We start from the raw sequence: 24,352 nt of genomic DNA on the forward strand, positions 1-24,352 counted from the left end.
ACAGTGAGTCTATGGAATCGTCTAGATCATTTGCGTGAGATACAAAAATATAAAATTCACTTTTGAACCAACCTTATTTATTAAAATCTTCCCGACATTAGCCAGACGATTATGAGATTATTTCTTTGATTTTTAGTACCTTTCATTTTTCTTTCCCTTTATAAGGTTTAGATTCTCCCATAAAGCAAATAAATATTACTTCATCGAGGTCGGTTGTAGCCCTGCCAATCCTATGGTTGAATGTTTTTTAAAGTAATGTGGTGCATAAGAAAAATGATGGAATAATGACTATTGCAAAGTAAGATTTATATACAGTGATTTCTTCTTTGCCACTAACAAGGAAGATAAAGAGTTTGTAAGCCTGTGGAAGTTTTTCTCCATAAATACTTCGAATCTAGTGACTTGCACATTCCTCGACCTATCCTGTCATTACACTGCATTATTCTTCATTACAGACAAATTAACTTGAAATTTCTCAATACATTCTATACAAGATCATTTAATTTCTATTCAATCTATAGAGCCCTTTTCAACGCGCCATATATATCTTCAGCTGAAACATTCAAGTCAATAGGCTCGTTTTCTGTAGCTAATTTGCCTTTCGTTGAAGTAATTTTGCCACCAACTTGAAGCCCACCACTGGTTGATGTAAGATCACGATAGCTTTGATGCCTGGTCATTGTTTTTCCCGCAAAAATCCCATCTCTCATTGAAGCCGGAGGCCAAGAAAGTAAACCTTTGCCTTCACTAGATTTTGTTCGTAATAACCATGCACTTTTGTCTTTAGCTGTCTGAAGGGTTTGCAACTTTTTTTCTGTCTTGCTCACTGACGCATTTGCATAATCAGCTTTAGCAGGCTGTATCCGCTTGACATGATTCGCTGAGGGTGCTTCATACAATGTTAACCAGTTGCTTAATGGATGAACAGGAAGTTGATCATTGGTGGCTGGCGGAAAAAGCTGACATTTTGTGGTTTCTGCTTCTTCAGCTTGCAAGTTCTGCCCATTTATTGTCCTTGGAACCTTCGCTTAAGAGCAATTAGAATCTAGTTGTAGTACAGATGTTGATATTGGTCATATATATCGTGTGTGAGAACAAATTGTATGTGCATTATCTGACATACTCGATTTGTTAGGCTTGCGATACTTTGCTTATAAACTTTTGATTAAGGTAATTCAACCAGTCAAATTTTATAGTATAGTTTGCACTTGCATCGCGATTGGTTGACTAGAAGCTTATTATAAGATAGGAATTAGACACATGAATAACACTTGTACCTTTGAAGTGTAAATTAACATACACAAGAATGAAATCGAGAGTCACCGTATTCAATAGACTCAAAATACTTCACTATTAGATAAAAATTGATTGAGAAATTAGTTACCAAATACCTTAAAAGCATTTTTGATGGTTAAAAGAAATGCATTACAACCCCAAATGTGGTCTCAGTCTAACACACATATATGATCACACATTGCATAGCCCTAGGTTAAAAGCCATCATGTAGGTAAAATGTGCGAAATATTGGATTCAACTGTTGCAGAATTGATTGTACAAGAAGGGAAGAATATACTAATGGTGTGAAGCCAGTACACACCATGAAAATAAAATTGTAAAGTTACCGATGGCAGCCCATAGCCGGCTTGAATTGTCATGTGTGTCTTGACCATTTATGAAAAGTACCATCATTTGGGCTTTAACTATTTAGGTGCAGTACTATTTTAAGAATCCAGTTATCTGCATCGATCTTGGCTTAGAAATTCGAAATTGTGGCATCGAAAAAGGAAAGGGCTGCAGCTTTATACAATCTAATATCAGGGTTGTCAATCTTAGGATATTCAGAATAATCTTCTTGCAGTTATATTCCATATTGGAACTTTTCAAAATTAGTTACCGGGCTTGATATATCGATTATAGATTATTGAACAGTCCAAGTAAAGAAAATGGACAATGGACATTTTTCTCATTACTTTGCAATTCTGATTCAACATAGCAGAATCAAGGTTTAAGACTGAAAAAAAGGGTTTAAGACTGATATTATTTTCTTTTTAGATAATTAGTGTGAAAGACACCAAAAAAAAAAGGAAAAAAAGTGAAGTTCAATGACATTATCTAATAAATACCTCAATCTCTTTGTAGCTATTCGTCTGCCCTTCAATCAGTGGGCTCTTTCCTTTGCTCGTTTGGATGCGTATTGATGCTCTAAAACGAAATGTTTACGATTTTGAAACTGGAAAATCCTTAAGAAAATTAATTAACATCAGTTTTCTTACTCATTCATCTGCCTTGCAAGATTCCTTCTTTGCTCTTTCTCTTGAATTGCTTCCAACATCATCCCTGCCATGGGAAAAGATGATAAGAATATATGTACACCAGTAGGCAGAAAACATTTTCAGATATCGGAGGCAGATGTACATAAAGGAGTCTTCTCATGTTGATAATGAAAATTAATGATAAATAAAACAAAAATGAGAGAGATAGAGAGAGAGGGTCATCTTACTACTACCACTCCATGCAGCTTTTGTATAGGCTGCCCCATATACTTCTTGACTTAGCCTGTACTTCTAAAATTAAGAAGGAGAACTTAGTGCTAGTTCAAGCAAACCTGATCTCCAATTCACCTCTTTGAAATATTGGAAATTAGGATACCTGGAGATAACTTTTAATATGGTCTGTAGTAATTTCCTTGATTCCCATAACTTTGACTATATCTTTTGGAGTTGCTTCTACATGCATGGCAAATTTTCTATTTAGCTGAAGAAATTTAAGAACTAAGGAGTATGTTTGCTTCCCAAAATTGTTTTTGATGAAATTAGATTTTTTTTCCCTTACCATATGCTCCTCCAAGCTGATTTACCGCCTTAACGAAGCAATCATGGAGTAATTTGGTCCATTTTAACCTAAACTTCTTCTTGCCTTGGACCTGCCCACCGTTCTTTGCTTCCATTCTTCTTTATCGTCTTGAAGTCTCTGTTCTGGCCTCAATATATTTCTGGAGTTTTTGGTTTTTTTTGCGGTAGATTGTAAAAAGCATGATATCAGAACATATTGATATCAAACAATTTAGAAGACAACATTGCATATCATGCATATGCAAGGAATACTGAAGTTAGGTTTTCTTTTTATAGACTCATTCCCCCATCTCACCTAACTCAGATGTTGCCGCAAGAATAATCTTTCTTCTTTTTCTTTATAATGGACCCTACTTTTCTTTTTGACTGTTTTAGTTATTAACTTTTTATTTTCTCAATCTAGAGGGTGTGTTTTCATTTCATTGTTGATTAGCTCCAAGTATTCAGAAGCTAGCAGAAAATCTTGTACACTCACGTACTCTTCTGGACCATGATTATTGAAAACTCTTTCTTTTCGTTACATTTCATGTAAACATGTTTTGCCAAGTCCAAAAGAAAAAAAAAGTATACCTGCATATTCTGATGTATCATGTTTGTCCTGATTCCCTAGTCTTATAGTGGATATTTTTGCCTATATTCGGTATTTTCAAATTTTGGATCGCATCCAGTGCAAGAGAATGAGAGATATAGGATAAGGGGTCGGACCAAATATAAAGGAACAACGATTGGTTCAATTAGTTCTTAATCCTTACACGTTTTTTGTTTTATTACTTAGGAAATGTGAATTTACCAATTAATCCGATCCTTATTAATTATTGGATTTGCACCATTAGTTGTTAAAGGTCAGAAGCTTGTTGCTCTTACACACACTAGTTATCGAGGCACACTTGATGCATGTGCAACTTGTCAAAAAATATTTTTAATTGAAAGAATCACAAAAATAGTGCAAGTAAATATAATTATTTTATGTAATATGTAATAAAACTGTATTAGACAGAAATATGTATAATTGGAAGTAAAAAACTGTCAATAAGGAAGAACGTGAGAATTGAAGGGAGGTAATTTTGGTTGGATAGAATTTGTGTATCAGTTGATAATAGAAATAAAGATTAATGGATAATAAACTTAAGGATTAATGGATAACAGAGATAAAGGTAACTTTGGAAACAAACAAAGTTAGAACCAAGTTAACACTTACATAGGCTTTATCGAGGCACACTCGATGCGTGTATAACTTGTCAAAAAATATTTGTAATTGAAAGAATTCCAAAAATAGTGCAAGTGAATATAATTATTTTATGTAATATGTAATAACAATGTATTATACAAAAATACGTATAATTGGAAGTAAAAAACCGTTAATAAGGAAGAATGTGAGAATTAAAGGGAGGTAATTTTGGTTAGATAGAATTTGTGTATCAGTTGATAATAGAGATAAGAATTAATGGATAATAGAAATAAGGATTAATGAATAACAAAAATAAGGGTAAATTTGGAAACAAACAAAGTTGACACCAAATTAACACCTACATAGGCTTTATTATTGTAGAGAGGAGACTAGATCGCTGTAAAACATTGCATCTACCTTGAGTTTAATATTTCTAAATATGGGACAATGGTTTTCTTCAGACAATGATCTCGTTAATGTTGGTATTAGGCAATGCTGCTCTTTTTATTAGTGTACCTCTTTTGCCCCATTTTTAGAATCCTTTCTATTTCAGCTAGCTATTTGGAATCTTTGCATTTTGCGGATATGGAGATACCCCAGTGGGCCAACTTAGTGAAAGCAGGTTCTCTTTTCCTATCTAGAAGCACTTTTCTTTTTCTTTCTAATAATGGAAGGATGCCACAAGTGGTTTCTTTCCATTTATTGGAATCAAGAATACATGTGAGCTACTAAGTTCATTAGATGGTTCTACAAAATATGGAATCTCCATTCATGAAAAGCTATAACAAAAAGTCACGAAGATGTTCCTCCTTTAGCGTTCCCAATCCCACTATAATTGAATATATTCTTATCTAGACCTCTTAAGTTTTACTATTGCCCTAATTCACCCATTATAATCAAGGTCCCGTTTGGCAAGTGAGTTTTTTGAGTATTTATTTAAAATTTTACTATAATTTACTGTAGAAGTTGTAGAAAAATTTTTTGAAGTGTGTAAATTTTTGGATATTTTGAAGTGTATAGTTTAAAATTTTTGAGAAATTTTTTGAGATTACCGTAATTAAAGTTGTTAAAAAATTTGTAACAGATAAACTTGGCCAAAAAATTGCTTGCCAAACAAGGCCTTGAAAACTGGCAAAAATAACTCCTATGATTTTGAAAAGTTACCTCAAAAGCCTCTCTTACTTCTTAATTTAAATAAAGTGTCACAAGGGCTAGTGATCAAGGAGTTGAACACTTGCTCAATTTAAACCACTAGTCGTAAGGGCTAGTGATCAAGGAGTTGAACACTTGCTTGGTAGATCAAGATTCAATCTTGGTTGGCAGGATTGGAGTAGGGAGGTAATAGGCAAGTTAGGGGAAGTAAAAAAAAAAAAAAAACTATCATTCTCAATTTAAGAGCTTGGCATGCCAAAAGTGAAGTACTCCACTCATAATTAACAAATTGCAATTGATTAATAATTTGGAAGTCTCTCGCAATTCTGTGCTATCAAAAATACTTTTTGGCAAGAGACGATATTACAAAATCATCAATCGTTGATCAAGATACAATTAGTTCTATAATTAGTTCAACAACTTGCACATAAATGGAGGGAAGAAATGGGAAGGATTTTAATCCTCGTTTCCAATGCCCCATCACGGTCGCATGCGCCTCACTCATTCTCATACATGTGAATAGCAAATTATCAGTACCTCAGCCAATGATTTTTCACCCAAAAAATAAACCAAATGTCCATTTTATGAATAGCGAAAATTGTGAGGTACAAAGTGGTAGAAAACTTTGTTGAGGGGCAAAGCAAGACATGGCTAGACTTCAAAGTGACACTGGTGGAATTTTGCTTTATTAACGGCACTAGTCTGTCAAACTAGGTATATTTTGGCAAGCTTGAGACAGCATGCTCATCTATTTCAGAAAGCAAGAAGAAAAGGGCATACAGAAAAGGGGTGACCGTGATTCGTGAGCCCAGGAAAATATCTTTGTTCACTTTCTTTATACATGCTCGAGTCACTAAACCTTTTTTGCTTTTTTTTTTTTTTTCCCATTAGTGAAGATTCGCTTGCTTTTGCATTTAACTTAACAGAGCAAGGTCTTGGTACAGTTGGAATTTTTGTACAATTATCTAGTTATTCTACTCTTTATATGATATGATATACATTTTTTTGATTTTGTTATACCTATAAATTTTGTTCATGTACACTAATTTAATATATAAATACAACCGCGTAACGTACTCTAAGTTATGGACGAAATAAAATAACTATACCCAACCATACCTGTATCCCTAACTCAAAATACCCCTGAGAAAAGATAGATGAGGATAGAGAAGAACGATTTCTTCTGCGAAGAGACTGCCCTTTCATTTAGGATTGGCATATGCAATTGGCTTTTACAATTGTTTAACCCTTGATTCGTTAACTATGGCCTATCGGCACCACGGCCAACCCCATGCTAACAAACACATGTTTACGTATGGACAGAGACTAGATAACAGCACATAGATATCTCTTATGCATTGAAATGGGGCATCCTATTGAGTGTTGAAATGCCAATCAGCTTTCCAGTCCCTCCCATTTTTGGCCAACACATAGATAACATCACCATAAAGATAAATTACAAGGGGAACGGATCTTCTATCTCACTTTTTGTGTCACTCTCGATTCTATTTTTTATTATATTGTTATTTGTCATTTATAAGTATCATATTTTAGTTATTTTTTGTTTCCTTAAAATCCAATAGCTATTAATTAAGTAATACACAAAATTTAACAAACTCAAAAAATTAAAATGCATAAAAAATAAGATTTTTAAATTTTCTATTATATATTGCTCTTTTAGGATTATTGTATTTATTTTTATTCAGTTAATAGTTATTGAATTTTAAGGAAACAAAAACAAACTAAAATATGTTGTTTATGAAGGAGAAAACAATATAATAAAAAGTGGAACAAAGAGTGGCTCAAAGAGTGAGATTGAAGATCTGATGCGCATAAAATTTTACAAATGACAAAAAGCCTATTTCAAATAAACCAATAAAGATAGGGTGAAAGTTTGAATTTTTGTACTTCAATTTCTTCTCTTTTTATTTTTTTCTTTTTGTTTAGTTGTCTTTTTTTTGCAACATTAATTTAGAAACCTAATAATTCATTTTCGTATAATTAAGAACAAAAGTGTGACCAACTTTGTACTTTTATTTTTTTTAATGGATCAAAAAGATGCATAATACTGTCAAGGTTGTTAAAGTAACTTATATTGATACTTTTATTTCTTTTTAACTACATAAAGATAGTAGGTTCCTAAATTCTAAACCAAACCAAATCAAGACTTTTATGGCTAAAAAAGGGAAAACAATTATGAACTTGAAACTTTTTATCCTCTGGAAAATGACAAATTGAAATGAAAATACAATTTATTTTGGAAGAAAACATAGAATAATAAAATTTTTAAGATTTGTAAAAAAATAAAATACGTAAAAATAAATTCAAAAAAATCGACAAAATAAGAATGTAGTCTCTAGGTGAATTTTAAACAAATTCTCTTAATTAGACAAATTGTATGTGCTTGGTTTACTTGGTTTTATTTTTCTTTTATTTGATAAATGAATTTAACAAACTTCTCGTGACTTTTGACAACACTAGTCAAAACTAAATTAATGATTTTAATGTGAAACCACATTGAAAACTAAAATGGTTTGAACTTCCAATATAAGAACGTTTTCAATTGAATTGATGATTTCTTTATTAGATTTTGCATTTGTTTTGTCTTTAATATATTGTCTCAAATCGTTGAAGAGTTTACTATGAGTTAAAATTTTCATAGTTCTAAATTGCTTTTCTAAGTGCTAGCAAAAGATTTGTGATGTTTATTATTAGGGAAAAGGTTACGTGTGTCATTTAACATGTGAATTCCTTAAAATAACTTTTCAAAATATGAAATAATTAATCCATTTAATTAAGCAAATTATTTCTTATCCATATTAACGTGCACACAATAGAAAATCCCTAAGTTAATTATTTAAATTCGGTCAAACATCTGATAACCAAATTCTACGCAATTTCACCCCTAGCTATGAAATTGAAATTACTTGTGACATGATGAAGATTAATTGCTAAATTCCTGATCATGATGCGGAGAGAATACTATTGTATGATAGAAGTTTATGATTTTGATATCATCGATTGTTTATGAACCTAAGTAAACACCATGTCAAGCAAGGCATGCCATAAGATTTTGAAAATTGAAATGTGGGTATGTCACGAATTTATATTAAGTGTAGTTATATGTGCAGAATTGATGAAGATTATTGAATTAAAATTGGAATGATGATGATGGGCTGTACAATTATTGGGAAGAAAGAGTAAGTAATACAAGTTACTAAGAACCGCAAAAGTACGAGTAATACAAACAAGTATTACCAATGGGTTGGCGTATTAATATAGTGTTGGCATGGTCATTCCTGTGGATAAGCAAGCAATATAATTAGACCATTCATCCGGGCATTTGCATGGACATCTTTTATCTACGAATTTTAATTTTCCAAAAAACATGGATATAAACAAACTAAAGCGATAGATTAATGAATGTAAGACACTAAACACAAAACGTGCTCTGAAAGTTACACAGAATAAGAATAATTAAATAATATACTATTGATTGATTACTTTCCAATGAATCTTAACCCTTGGTTCAATGGTGACATGTTAAGAATTATAGTAATATTTCATACTACTTTAGAGAAGTGTAAAGAAAAGATTGTAGGAATAAGTAAAGTTCCTTTAACAGAAAATGAACAAATGGATGTCCACCGAAACATTAGGTGAACGTGATTGTAAAAAACTAGTAATTGATTTTGAACTTTGTATATAGAAGATATCTTTTCCTTGTTTGTAAGTTATATAATGGATGAAATTTGTTGAAATATGCAACTTCTCTGCAGACTTTTCGAGATATTCTAGCACCAGGATAAATAAAATAGTTGTTGAATAAATCTAATTATTAGGAGTTGTTCCATATTTTTAGTATTTGGTTATTTCTAGTTTGTTAGAATTTTCAAATTCCTGTTAAGATTGTTTAGGAGATTTGTTAGTAGAAGATTGTGTTGAGTTGTTAACGAATATTTTTTGGTTAAGATTTGTTAGGAGATATTTGTGGTTGGCTGTTATTCTACTTCTATAAGGTACTGTTTCTTAGTTTATATCCAAAGAAACCAAAAAGTGATACTAAGAGCCTATATCTTAAAAGCATATGTTGTTTTTAGAGTGCATGTATTCGATGAAAATCTTTATTAGTTCAAACTCATGACAAGAAAGATCTTACTGTCAAATGTTTCAACTTTTAGTGATAAAACTTACCAAATTTGGGCCATTAAATTCTTGACTTATTTGGTAGTCAATGATCTACGGGATATGGTGGAAACAAATTTTGTTTCACCGCTATTTAAAGAACCGATGGATATATAAATTAGAAATTATAAAGTTGCAGTTAGACAGAGATCCAAATCTAACATTCACGTATCATTTTTTGATGGTTTTTTCACAAGGATAATGGCTTATGATTTGATTGAGAATAAACTATTCTTAATTAAAATGAAAAAAAAAGGTTTCACTATGAATCAGATTTTGACAATTCTAAAGTGAAACATGATGAAATCAAAATTTAAATACTGATAAAATTTAGGAGGAGATCATTGATAAACCAATCAAGGGAGCTTATATTGTAATGATTCATGAAAAATTCAAGGATGATCGTGATGACAAAATTTGTGAAGAACCATATAGAAGTTTTAGAACTTGTTTCATATATCTCATAACAAGTATTTTATGTGTTATATATATTTTCTATATAGGTTCAAATATTGTAGAAGGGTATTCCACTTTGAACCTATAAGAGGTTTATTTGGAAACATCAAAAAACTATCTTTTATTTGGAGTTGGGCATAAGAAGTCAAAAGGAGTGATTTGTTACAAGGCTAATCTTCAGCTTGCATAAAAAGCCAAAAGAAGAAGTTCATTGCAAAGCAAATTATCAGTTGTAGAGCTTCTTATAAAAGTCTTGTCCATAACAAGGTTCAAAGATTTGATAAGACAATTCAAAATTTACAATAAAAATAGCAAGGAGAAGTGTCGGAATATGCAACTTCTCTATAGATTTTTCTAGGTTTTCAAGCTCTAGGATAAATAACATAGTTGTCAACTAAATCTAATTATTGGGAGTTGTTCCACATTTTTAGTATTTGGTTACTTCTAATTTATTAGAAATTTCAGAATTTGTTAAGATTGTCTAGGAGATTTGTTAGCAAAAGATTGTATTGAAATGTTAACAAGTATTTTTTGGTTAAGATTTGTTAGGAGATATTTATGGATAATTTGTTATTCTACCTTTATAAAAGGGGAAATTGATGAATGAAATTAAGTCATTTATTTTGTAACACTAACTAAGGTATTATTTCTTAGTTTATGCCCTAAAAAACTAACAAATGTATAGTTTCTCATTTTTTACGAAATAGAGGTTAGACACCCTAGATGGAATATAAAAAATAAAAAAAAGACAAATGAATATAGAATATGTACATGCAGTTACGCTTAAAAATATTTTAAAAGAACTAATGGTTGTGAAAATTTTCATTTACTCACATAACAGAAATTTGAAAAAAGAAAACTAATTTGGGAGGGAATATTTTATTTAGTTAAAGAAAAACCTTTAACAATATTTGTTCATTGTATGGAAATTTTTGGGGACCAATTAATTTTGCATCCGAACCCTACATCTTCCTTACACGTATCCACTTCTTATAGTAGGGGCTTCCCCCACAGACAGATCCGTCCACTCTGCACGTAACCATCTTTGTGTGATCCAATAGAACGAGGTGGTCTCAAGAATCTATACTGAAGTTATCCTCTAACCTGTAAGACCTTTTTACAGCATCTGTACAAAGTTTCTCAAAAGCTAGTTTCTAACAATAAAGAGTTTGGGAATCAAATTCAACATCACTCACAAAGTGGTGGACTATTCTGAGATTCTTGTTAGAAAATTTTTTAGAATCACATTAGAAAAAGTTAAGATGATCAATTTATTATAATTGAAGAAAAGCTTAATACCATAATTGGACTTTGACATGGTGACTAATCAAAAATTTTTCGTGTTTAATTTGCATAGTGAATCAAAGTAACCATTGCATGCAGTTCAATTACTGTCTAAACGTTCTGCGGAAATGGCTATAGAACCACATTATGTCATTTCATTGACACCAAGAAACTCTATAACATCGCTACTTGAGATGATAAGACCTGAACCACAGTTTATCAAGCAGAAATGAACAAAATTTTTCAAGCCTTTTTCTATTTTGTGCCCTAAGGATACCGAAAAAACATACAAAATCGAAGTATTTGTCCTGCTAGACACTTCAAACACAATAATCTACCCCTTGAATCGAGAAACTTTAGCTAACGAAATCCAAACTTTTCTTTGTGGCATACAAATTCAAACTTTTCTTATCATGTGTCTTTGTGGCATGAAGTAAAAGAACTTATTATTCATTTATTCTTTTTTTTTTAAACAAGGGCCACATGATGGACAGAATTATCTATTTCTCTCTTTTATCTTTTCATATAATTGATTCACAGCACAGATGATTGCGTTACAGATGCACTACATGGGCAGAGTTACAGCAATAATTAATTTTCACGGGCTGGTCCTCTTTTTCTGTGCTCAGAATTCTCCATGTAGACTAATTATTCGGGTAGAATATTATTTGTGTTTCCAAAATCTAATTTAGCTGATAGAAATATTAGTGAAGCAATCCTAATGTCTTCAACTCTCAACTCCTCCCTTCTTCTCTTCTTCTTCTTCTGAGGACTACTACATTGTAGACTGGCTCGCTATTCGTTCCACGTGAGATAACAACGTTGAATCAAGTTCCGCATTAACAGGGCTTAGCTTAAGTCTCAATTGGATTTAGTCTGGCCAGACATTAATTCTTAAGGTCAAGTAGGGGTGGAGAGCAGCATAGTTTATGGAAGAAGATATGGAGGCTGAAACTGAAGCATAAACTCAAGCACTTCCTGTGGAGATGCCTCAAAAGGAGCTCTACCTACCAATGAACTAATGTTCAAGAGAACTCAAAAAGGAGTACCCTGGAGCAAGCAGTGTGGCAATGAGATTGAAACTATGGAACATGTGTTACTGAACTGTCCAAAGGCTTAAGAAATATGGAAATTTGCTCCTATTAAATGGGATGTTTGGAAGGGAAAAAATGGAATTTCTGGGAATGGTGGGAAGGAGTAATGAGTGCGAAGAAAAGGAAAGATGGAAACTAGCACATTGCACTAACGGTTAACATATTGTGGACAATCTGGAAAGAAAGGAATAATTTTCCGTTCAATGGTAGCAGATGTCACTTTGTGGATGCTGTACATAAAGCATGGAGAGAACGGGAAGAATATGACAGGCTGGGATGGGAAAGTACAAAGAGAGCAAGGAATCAAGAAGTCTGGAAAGGAGCATAAAGGATGATACCGGAGTGGACAGACACACAGTAATGATATATGTGGCAGCGAGCAAGAACAGAATTGGAAGCAAAACTGGGATCGGTATTTCTGCACACAGCTGGGAGGGAGAGGACTCATAGCATTATGAGCTCTACCTGAAAATAAGGGTGGAACACCAGAGTTGGAGATGGCCGAGGCAAATTAAAGTTATAGCTGAAGGTACGAGATGGATAGAATTGCTGAGAAACAAGAATGCAGACGATGCAACATTGGGAACATTACTCGAGGACATTTCATCCTTGCAGCATTTTTTTTTTCCATACGTGCTCCTTTCAGAGTGCAGATAAGGAAGTGAATCAAATAGCAGAAAATATAGCGTAATGTGCTGTTAACTTATTACATGAAGTGTCACGGAGTGAGAATTTTCCACAGTGGCTTGTAAATAGGCAGTAGATTGGCTCTCTACTGTTTTGACAATCTTGACATTTGTTCAGGATACTGATGTAAAGCTCTTTTGATTAATGAAATGTTATCGTTTTAAAAAAAAAAAAAAAATTCCACGAATCGACCGCCGGCAAAGCGGTCCGTTTTTAACGTAACTAAAAGTTTTCTGTATTTCTCCTATGCAATGCATGTTCAGCCCATCTCTTCTTCTCAAACCCTTTCCCTTATCATCGGGCCAGTTCCTCTTTACTTCTTCTCTCATTGTTTCCCCCAACAAAATAATAAATAAATAAATAAATAAATAAATAAATAAATAAATAAATAAATAAAAAAATATATATATATATATATATCCACGAGAAACCTTTTGAAGCAGTGATGTATGACAGCAACTTAAACAGTGAACTTAATTTGCTGGGAAGATGAATTACACCTTAACTGATAAGACGCTTCATCTATGATAGTAATAGTTTTTTATGCTTCACCTGTAATTGATAATTCCCTACTTCGAGTCATTAGAAGATAGACAAAGTTTTATTATAGATGATCATTTTTCAAATAAAGAAAAATAAATAAAAACTTTCAATTTGTTGGGAAATATCTAATCACCATATGCCTTTCTTGGAAATTTCGGCGAGTCATGCCTTTCTAATCACGGTATGTAACAACCAAACAAACTTCTACTTTCTAGTATAGCTTGTAAACTTAATTGTTTAGTGCTGCCAAGATGTTCCTCCAAAAAATATGAAGACAAATGACATCCTAGATTGTTTGAATATAGGCAACAATTACCAAAATAACCTAGTCCAGCAAAAATTACCATGCATACAACTTTGCTATAATTAGTCCGAGGTAATTTGTCTAACTTTTTTCATTGTATAAATAAATTACAGTTGACATTACTAATTTACTTATAGATACCTTGTAATCTTACAATCCTCCCAGTGGTTTCGTTCATTCGCAGGATTCATACATATAAAGAACCTCACTCTCTGCCCGCTGGCTCGATATCTTCAGCTGAAACATTTAAGTCAAAAGGTTTATGCTTTGTACACAACTTGCAATCTTTGGTGGCAAATGTGTTCTCAATTTCAGTCGTCATTTCTATCTCATTAAATGACAACTCTTTTTCTGCATAATCATCTTTACCTTCTGCTGCCCGATTTCCTTGAATTCTATGGGGTACTTGACACAAACTTACTTAGCTAGTTAAGGGATGAATAGTTGGCTGATCACTGCTACTGGCTGGTTCATATAGCTGATGTTTTGAACCTTTTGCTTCTTAAGCACGGGAGTTCTGTTCAATTCTTGTCTTTGAGGACCAGCCCTGAAGTACATTTAGGTCTGTATCCTGCAATTTCTTCCGTAAATTGTTTTACTGCAACATAGAGGATCAAATTCTGGTAGGTTTTCTGAAGTATAATCCAATGCACATTATGCACGTAATCTGTAACAACTTGAAGGGCATTTTAGAAAGGTTTAGAGATTTAATGCATGTTAACTCAATGACTGTCATTATCCTTTTCTGTATTATGTATCATGGATTCAAAACCTACGACTTTAGCATGAAATCAAGAAAAAGAATCGCAGCTTTGGATTATGCAATTGATCTCAGGCCAGTCAAATTGAGAATCCAGCATAAATAATTTTATCCTTCCACCTTCTGTTCTTGGCTTATTATTACAAATCAGGTACATGATCTTCTAGCACTTGAGATTTCGCACGTTTAACCTTGTTAATCAGGATTTCAAGTATTTTGAGCAGATATTACACATGAAACACTGATATGTGTAATCCAGTGACATTAAATATGCTATATACCTCATTTCTTTTGTTGAATTGGCCCTTCTCTTCAATCAGTAAGCTCTTTCCTTTCCTTGTTAAAGGTATATACCTTGATGTTGCAAGTAAATCTGCTAGCTTATTGTTGATGGAAAGTTTAAATTCCATAAATATGAAAACTGTTTGCCTTACTGATCAATTGTCTGGCATCCAATAGCTCTTCTATGCGTATTCTCTTCCTTTACTTCAAGTATCATAACTTGAAGTGGTGCATAGTCCAAGAAAAGCGTATTATCAGTTAATAACAACAATGCAGCAACAATAATTACAATGATGATGAAGAAATGAAGCTGAGTATAGAAAAGGAATGGTTCTCTCTTCTCTGTTTCATACATGCCAGTGGAGATCGACAAGTCATTAAAGTAATCTTGACATTTCTGATTCAGTATGATTTAAAGATAAGTGAAGATATTGCAGAAAATCTTCCTACCATTGCTCTTTGCTCTTGCATGGAACTCTTTTCTTATCCGGTATTTCTGGAATGAAGACAGCATTAACATCCGGCAAGGGTGAGATTATAAACAAATTGTTTTTGTGTATTTAGGCATAGGGTTGGAAGTTTACCTGCAGATGGCTTTTTATATGTTCTGATGTTATTCCCTTGATGCCCATTATCTTTTGTATCTCTCTTGGAGTTGCTTCTGCTCATGCATGCCACAGTTTCCATTAGATTGAATAGTTCTAAGTACAAAGGGCTTTTTTGGTGTGATTCTGTTTAGAGTGCACAAGTTCTAAACAGTGTTTAGCAATTATTTCTTGGATATACTAAAGGCTGAGATCTTTGTTAAGAAAAAGGATACGTACGCTCAACCTCTGTGAAATGTGATTCTGTAATATTATTCTTTCAAAGGTTGTATTCGAGAAGCAGCAGCAAGCTGGCCTAGAAAATTTTCTGTTATGTGATTTTGTACTTACCATATATGTTCCTCCAAGTTGATAAACTGCCTTCAGGAATCGATCATGGAGCTCTGCTGACCATTTTAATCTAGGCTTTTTGTCTTTTTGGAGATTCTGCCCATTTTCCTTGGCTTTTGCCTCCATTCCGAGCGCTTCTCGGTTTTTTGCAGTCACAAGTGGAACAACTGAAATTGGGATCTTCTTCCCATATTCATGGTAAAAAGCTTAATATCGAAACATTCACTCACAGGTTTGACTTACAAAGAATCTCTCTTAAATTGATGAGCTTTTGTCATTCACGTACCAATATTGGTTAGGGCATGAATTGATCAACACCAAAATTTCTCTTTTCGCTTCTTAATTTACTACCCCTCTCATAACGAAAAGTAAAGGAAGCTTTTTCTGCACTCAATTCTTCCGTTTTTGGTTTAGTTGTATTTTCCTTGTAATCCTCCATTTTTATATAACATTTCTATAAAGCTTTCCACCAGCGTCCAATGTTCACCAAGAATAAACTTTCTTGCTTTCCTTTACAATTATTCCTGCCTTTTTTTATTTAACTTTTTTGGTACACATCTCCTTTAGGTTGATGAATCTAAACCATAGCTGTTTCTCGATGGACAAAAAGTATGAGTATTACTCAAAAGTTTGGCCTATATTTGGCACTAGAAAATGTTAGATCTGATCCTAAAAAATTGACAAAAGAAATTTTGGAAATCTCAAAAAAGACAAATAACAAAGCAAAAGCAAATAAAACAGAAACACAAGAATTTACGTGGTTCGATTGACAAAAGAATTTTTAAATCCCAAAAAAGACAAATAACAAAACAAAATTAGTAAAATAGGAACACAGAAATTTACGTAACAAACTAAAAATAAGAAAAATAGGAACACAGAAATTTATATAATTCAGTCAAATTGACCTACATCCACCGGGGGGAGGAGGAGCAAAATTTCACTATGAAAAAGAGAGTACAAAATGCCTTAGAAAAGTATTTTTAGATCCAAAATATGTAATACTTGAAATACAAGAGAGTCCAAAAATATTTTATTAAACAAAAGGTTTAATGACCCAAAAACTCAAATAACCTGCTAAATCTCTCTTGATTTGGTATCCTTGATTCTATCACAAGCCCACTATATTTATAGACAATTAAGGAAAAAACTCCCTTATACAAAAGGCGATGTGGGACAAGTCACTTTAACAAATTTTCACCTTGGTGTATCCCAAATATCAACAATAACAAATCTGATTTACCTTCTCCACATATACCTTAATGGGTCTAAATCACCAACAACAAATATCAATCAAGTCCTAGCATTGCTTGAACTTGTAAACTAAAAGAGGTTTTGTGAACATGTCAGTAGGATTTTCCTTGGTACTGATTTTTTGAACAATGACTTTTCCTCATCAATAATATCTCAAATGGAAATTTTACATCAATGTGTTTTGTCCTCTCATGATACATCTGATCTTTAGTCAAATGAATGGCACTTTTACTATCACAGTAAATAGTAGTAACACCTTGATGCAGAATGAGCTTGCCAAACAAACTCTTCAACCACAAGACTTCTTTGATTGCCTCGATCACAGCCATATATTCAGTCTACGTACTAGATAAAGTTGTAATAGGTTGTAAAGTAACTTTTCAACTAATTGCATAACCACAAATGTAGAATATCTAATCTGAAAGTATTCTTCTCCTGTCAAGATCTCCTGCATAATCAGAATCTACAAAACCAACCACAATGTTATTATTTCTCCCAATCTCTAAACAACAATTTGAAGTCCTTCGCAAGTATTTGAGAATTCACTTCATAGCCTGTCAATGTACTTTTTCAAGACAAGACCTATATCTGCTAATCACACTAACTGCTTATACGATATTTGGACGAGTACAAACCATTGCATACATAATACTACCGACTGCATTGGAATAGGAAACTTGTACCATAAACTCTTCTTCTTCAATTGATTGTAGTGACTGAGCAGCAGACAGTCGAAAATAACTAATAAAAAGAGTAGTCACAGGTTTAGCATTTTTCATGCCAAATTTCTCCAAAACTTTCTCAAGATAATTTTTTTTGGTCTAGAATAACTTTTCAACTCCTCGATCTATCTTGATTTCCATGTCAAGAATTTTTTTTAATTGCTTCCAAATGCTTCATTTTAAATTTACTACTTAACTGCAATTTTAAAATGTGAATTTCTGACAAATTCTTAGCAGCAATGAGTATGTGATCAACATAAAATAGCAAATAAATGAAAGAACCATCTTCTAACTTTCGAAAGTAAACACAACTATCATACATATTTCATAAATAATCATGACCCAACATAAAGGTATTAAATCTCTTATACTACTATTTTGGAAATTGTTTCAATCCATATAAGAATTTTTTCAATAAATAACTATGGTATTCCTTTCCTTTAATTTCAAATCCTTAAGGTTGTTTCATATAAATTTTCTCTTCAATTCATCATGCAAAAAATCTATCTTAATATCAAGTTGCTCAAATTCCAAATCGTACATGGCAACTAAAACAAACAAAAACATGAATAGAGTTATGCTTAACAACAGATGAAAATACTTCATTAAAATCAATGCGTTGTACCTGACTATAGTCCTTTGCAACCAACTGTGCTTTATACCTTACATCTTCAATTTCTGGAATACCTTTTTTCTTCTTGAAGACCCATTTGTATTCAACAATTTTCTTATCAGAATGCGACTTTACAAGAATCCAAGTTTCATTTTGATGGAGGGATTTAATTTCTTCATTCATCGCAATCAATCATTTAGTAGCATCATCACAAGAAACTGTCTCTAATTAGGTAGTGGGCTCACCAACTCTATCAGTTACATCGCAATCAATCATTTAGTAGCATTATCACAAGAAACTGTCTTTGATTAGGTAGTGGGCTCACCAACTCCATCAGTTTCTTCTGCAACAGACAAAGTATATGCAACCAAATTTACATATTTTTGTAGTGGTTGAATATCCTTTCTTGGTCTATCTTTGGCAACGAAATATTCTTACTCTTCTGAATTATTTTCATCAGTAGATTTAGATGCATCTACTGGCACTTATTGAATAGAAGGACTAAAACTATCAATCTCAAACTCCATCTACTTCTATATACTATCATCTGTATAACAAGAATTAGAAAATTTCTTCTTGAAAGATAATATAGAAAATTCATTAAAAGTGACATCTTTACTGTTTATAAATTTTAAAAATTTGGAATTAGGACATCATAATCTGTACTCTTTCACCCTAAAAGTATATCCAAGAAAAATAACTTTCTTAGTTTGGGGTTCTAATTTTTCATCATTTACATGCATGTATACTAAACCTCCAAAATTTTTAAATTAGAATAATCACCTGGAGTACCTGACCAAAATTTCTCAGGAGTTTTGAAATCAAGAACTGTAGAAGAAGTACGGTTGACAATAGAATAAGCCATAGAGATCGTCTCTGCCCAAAAGTTCTTTGTCAATCCTGCATTAGAGATCATACACCTTGCTCTTTCTAAAAAGTATTCTGTTCATACGTTCGGTTATGCTATTTTGTTGAGACGTCGTCCTGACAGTGCGATGTCGAACAATTCTTTCATTCTTACAAATTCATCAAATTTTTTTCACAAAATTTCATATCTTATCTGTTCTAAGCCGTTTGATCTTTCTACTTATCTGTTTCTCAGTCAAAACTTTCCATTACATGAAAATGATGTAAACATTATTCTTGTATTTAAGAAAATAAATTCAAACTTTTCTTGAATAATCATCAATGAAAGTTAACATATACCTAACACCACCCTTAGACAGAACACGAGATGGATTCCATAAATCTGAATGAATATAATTAAGAGTACCTTTCGTCTTATGAATTTCTGGTGAAGTAAAGCTAACTCTTTTCTACTTCCTAAAAATACAGTGTTCACAGAATTTCAATGACCCAGTATTTTGATAGCAAAGAAGTCTTCTTTTGCTTAGTATGCCCAAAATCTTTCTCGCTCATATGTCCCAAATGCATATACTATAATTTGGTGATGTCAGAATCAGATAAAGATGATAATGACGAAACTGCAACTGAACCTGTGACAGTAAATCCCTGCAAAGCATATAAACTATCAAACCTATAAGCTTTCATTACAACAAGAGTATCTTTAGAAACCTTCATAACACTCTTTTCAGCTGTGTATTTGCATCAAAGAGCCTTTAGAATGCCCAAAAAGATGAATTTTTTTTTCAAATCAGGAACATGTCTAACATTAGTGAGCGTCCTCATAATACCATCATGCATTTTAATTTAAACTGTACCCTTATCAATAACATTACAAATGACATTATTACGTATCAAAACAATTCTACCATTACAAGATTCATAAGTGAAAAATAAATTATTATTGGGACACATGTGATAAGAGGACATTGAATCTAAAATCCATTCATTTTTAGACCTTTTTCTGTCATCAATCACAAAGAAAATATTTCTTTCATTCTTATCAGTTGTAACACGAGTTTCGACAGTTTCAATATTTTTCTCACCAGATTTTCCGTTTTGCTTTAATCTTTTCAATTTAAAGCAATTTACTTTAATGTACCATATTTTGTGATAATAATTACACTTCAAATTTCTCTGTTTGGATTTAGATATAGATTTTGATCTACTATTATCAAATTTTCTTTTATCGATTTTATCCCTTGCAATCAGACCTTTCCCTTGACTTCCATTAATTTCTCCGATAATATTTCTATCTATCTGCTGCTTAGATTTTAATGCAGATTTAATTTCTCGATACGAAATTCTTTCTTTTCCATAATCATGGTATCGCGAAAATATTTAAAGGAGCGGGGAAGGGAATACAAAAGTAACAGGGCCTGATTCTCATCAAATATATATTCTCCTAATTTTCAAATATATACTCTCCAAATTCATAATAATGAAATCAAATTTATCAAGATGTGAGAATATAGATGTACTTTCAGTCATATGAAACATATACAGATTTTATTTTAAATAAAATCGATTCTCAACTATTTTCTTCATGAACAAGGCTTTAACTTTGTCTCACATGATATTTGTCGAAATCTCAGTAACCACCTCCTACAAAATCTCGTCAGAGAGATTTAAAATAATATTGAATTTCACCTTCTTATCCATCTTAGCAAAATTTTCATCTATCACACTCTCTAACTTTTTCAATTTCCTGTATCACTAGATCAACTCCGTCTTGAATTAAAATAACCTCCATCTTGAGCTGCCATGCAACAGTCCCACCTCCATCTAGGATGTACCCTAAAAGTTAGAGGATCGTCTGCCTGATTCTCTCCAGAACTCATTAATTTCACAGTAACTTCAGAGATAACATTGTGGTATACTAAAACCACACGTTCAAATCTTTTACAATGCCAAGTTTAATACAAAACTTCAACCGTGATAAGATACTAGATAATTTACAATCACAAAAGACTTCATGTTAACTCCCTAAACTCTCTCATTCATTTCTCGACTACCAACTTCTGTAAGGAAAACAAACTACAAGGTTGAGCTAAAATTCAGTGAGATTTGCCGAACAAGTAACATTTAATAAACACTTAAATTAGTACAATTAAGTAAGTAGTGCACATTTCACTGTATAATCACTTTAAAAAGGATACAAACTCCTCCTGGGAGTCATTTCAATATCACTGTACATTCATTTCAGTGTCGCGATACATTCATTTCAATATCATTGCACACTCTGCCAATTCACCCCGTTATGTCCTCCAAAATAATAAACAATCCCCTACATTCAATAATCAGTGCAATAATCTCTCAACTTCAGGGTAATGCTCGAGTATACCGAAACAGTTACCCAAATCTTCCGTCCTATCCGACCAAGCCCTTTGCTGGCTCGAAAAGTCCGTTGAACAAAGGGTTTTGGGGTCCAATTCAACTGATGTGGTAAAGTACACATACGGCTTACATTCATGAACACTTACAGTAATATTTGGTTAATTATCAACCTTCAAACTCAACTAAGTCGAGTGCGATAAAGTACACCCTCGACTTAGAAGGTGAGAGACAATTGAGATACACTTTACAATGAATCACTAGCAATATTCCATAATAAGCACATTTATCGCATAATTTCACTTAAATAAACATAAACAGTTAAACACACAACTTCGGAAACACTCACCAAATACCCAAATAGATTACTCTCGAGTCTCGGGTTTGTTTCCTGACTCACAGCTCCTTCCTGAGACAAGTTCATAATTTCAAAGTAAATATATAATTTGTAGATATTCATCTATTGTTTATTATCCTATTATTTAAATTATTAGAATCAAGTTTGACTTTAAAATATAAAATATAATATATTCAATATTTATTATACATTTCATTTCGAGACTTATTGATTTTATCATTTTAAATCAAGAAATATACGTATTTTTCAAGTTTATAATTTATAAAATATTTAAATTAGGATTAAACTATTTTCCACCCAAGATTCTAAAATTAAAGCTTAGGAATACTCCATTGGTTCCCTTTTAAATTAACTAAACTCTAGGTTGTTTGTAAATTAAATTTTGTTTCACGATACCAGCCCCTCTTAGGTTCTAAGGTCTTTAAAATGTTCTTTAAAACAAGATTAAATGATTAGCAACCGTCTTATGTATCTAATTGTAATAAGTTGCCTTAAGGTTTCCAAAATATTATAGGAGTTCACTTCATTACTATGTTAGCTGTTAAATCAAGTTCTAGCAATATATTTCATAATTTTCATCAATATTTCATCTCCTACTTGGTAAAATATTAATCACTCAGTATTTATCCCGTCCCAGCTGAAGTTGAATCAAATAACGTGTAGTATTTACGCATAAACCCAACAAAACAACAATAAGTTCCATTTTTAGATAATGTAACTTCCTAGCAATATACACAGTCCAGCATTCATTGTTTCCCTTAAATCCTTCATTTCAATCTCATGTCCCAACTAGACAAGTTAATTACATTTATTAAGTTACAAAGTAGCCTTATACAGAACGTGGAAAGTTTTGCAGCTAACTTAGAGGAAAAGACTGATCAACTCTTCCTTCTTTCTCTCGGCCATAAGGTAATTCAGCAGCACATTTCATAGTTTTCCTCTCATTTGCCTTAGTTTAACTCTACTCACGGAACTAGTCATAGTCACTGAATCACAGAGCAACCTTAGTTCTACCTGTGGAAGTTCACAGAGCCAGAAATTAGAAGAAAGGCTGCTCTAAAAGCTTATTTCCTTCCCCTTTTTTTTTATCATAGCAGATTGTACCAGCTTCTTTTTATCAAGTTTTAGTTAAGCTTCCTGAAGTTTTTAGATTTCCAAGGCACCTATCTTTTAAGGTAAAGAATTAACATGTCTTCCATGTATTCATTAGTAAGGGTTTCAGAATCAATAACAACAGGTAATGTAACTTGCTTAATTCCCTCAGACAACTAACCTGCAATCAGTCGAATGCACTTGTCCTACTATGTTCACTTTAGTTTCTACTTGTTTTGGTCTTGCTTGTTGAAGTTTACGGTCTGCATGACATTTTACACTTACTACACAGGTTTAGGAGCTAAAGTTTATAGAGGACAACCAAAGTGTCCTTCTTTTCTCTTTCGGTTGCAGTCACTAAATTTCCAGCAAAATCGTAGTCTATCAGTTGACATTTTCTTACCTTTTCCTCCTCAGTTTTTGGTCTCAATCACTCATGCAGAAGATACTTAATTTGCTGCAGGTTATCCTAAGCTAAACAGGGCAGTTCCTGACCAGAATTCAGAGAAAAATTGAATAAAATTACAAGGCTGCGCAAAACTGCTAAATCTGGTGCATAGCAGCTTGCACCATATTACTTTCATGCCCATAGTTTCAATTCTTACAAGCTCCTACGGCTAATCCTTTTTTTATTACTTAAAGTGGACGTAATTCATGCATTCCTAGCTGTAGTTTCCATTTTTTTTTTCTGATAACTAGTCACACAATTAGTACCTATTTCACGGTTAGAAGTCAGAACTTCCTCTCAGCAGACTATCATTTCTAAACAAAATTTCTCCTGCAACAAAACTTAGTTTTTTTTGGTTAGATTCCAGCACACACAACATTCAAATTCAAATATACCAGATGATTAAAAAGTTATATACAAATTTTTCATCATTGATGAACTAAAATCCAAACATCAATTTTCAGTTTCTTCCAAATCTGTCCAACAGTTTTATCTTCTTCAAACAGAATTTCACCTTAGCTAAGAGTCCATTTCTTTACTAAATTCTCGTGCAGCTAGCATATTAATCTATTTATACGGAATGGACAGAAGATTATTGCAAGTTCTTACCTTTTCTCCTAAAGTTTGATATCGCAGTCTGTTCAAAATTTCTGGTCCTGATTCCTTAAGTCTTAACTCTAATTCCTCCTGCTTCCTTGCGACACCTTCCTTATCTTTGGTTGTTTGGTGATGAAGCTAGCTATGCTCCTGCTCTTACTTTCTCTGTTTCGCTCTCTTTTCCCACTCCCTCTATTTTCTCTCGATGTTAGCTTGGTAAGGAGAGGAGCTGAAATTTTGTTTTACTCTCTGCCACCGTCCAAGTTTTTGCAGTTGGTTTTCTCTTTTTCCCCACTGGGTCACCGTTTGGATTCGGCAAGCTCTTGGCAGCT

General features: G+C 32.7%; 1 protein-coding gene across 4 annotated transcripts; it reads right to left on the minus strand.

Annotated features, from left to right (window-relative positions):
- Positions 1 to 352: 352 nt before the first annotated feature.
- LOC113718960 (uncharacterized) lies at positions 353 to 3,076 on the minus strand. 4 transcript variants are annotated; one of them, XM_027243898.2, is made up of 6 exons: positions 2,833 to 3,076; positions 2,650 to 2,723; positions 2,501 to 2,564; positions 2,274 to 2,337; positions 2,124 to 2,202; positions 353 to 1,022 (listed from the first exon to the last, which is right to left on the minus strand). In XM_027243898.2, exons 1-6 carry the CDS (start codon positions 2,945 to 2,947, stop codon positions 516 to 518), a joined length of 903 nt encoding a protein of 300 aa, XP_027099699.1. In that variant the 5' UTR covers positions 2,948 to 3,076; the 3' UTR covers positions 353 to 515. The 4 variants fall into 4 exon arrangements, with proteins under 4 accessions (XP_027099699.1, XP_027099700.1, XP_071928814.1 ...); XM_027243899.2 differs by having other exon boundaries at positions 2,501 to 2,561; positions 2,650 to 2,726; XM_072072713.1 differs by having other exon boundaries at positions 2,507 to 2,564; positions 2,650 to 2,726.
- Between the last annotated feature and the right edge of the window lie 21,276 nt (positions 3,077 to 24,352).

Source organism: Coffea arabica, chromosome 11e (assembly GCF_036785885.1).
Source record: "Coffea arabica cultivar ET-39 chromosome 11e, Coffea Arabica ET-39 HiFi, whole genome shotgun sequence".
In the NCBI taxonomy this organism is placed as follows: Eukaryota; Viridiplantae; Streptophyta; class Magnoliopsida; order Gentianales; family Rubiaceae; genus Coffea; species Coffea arabica.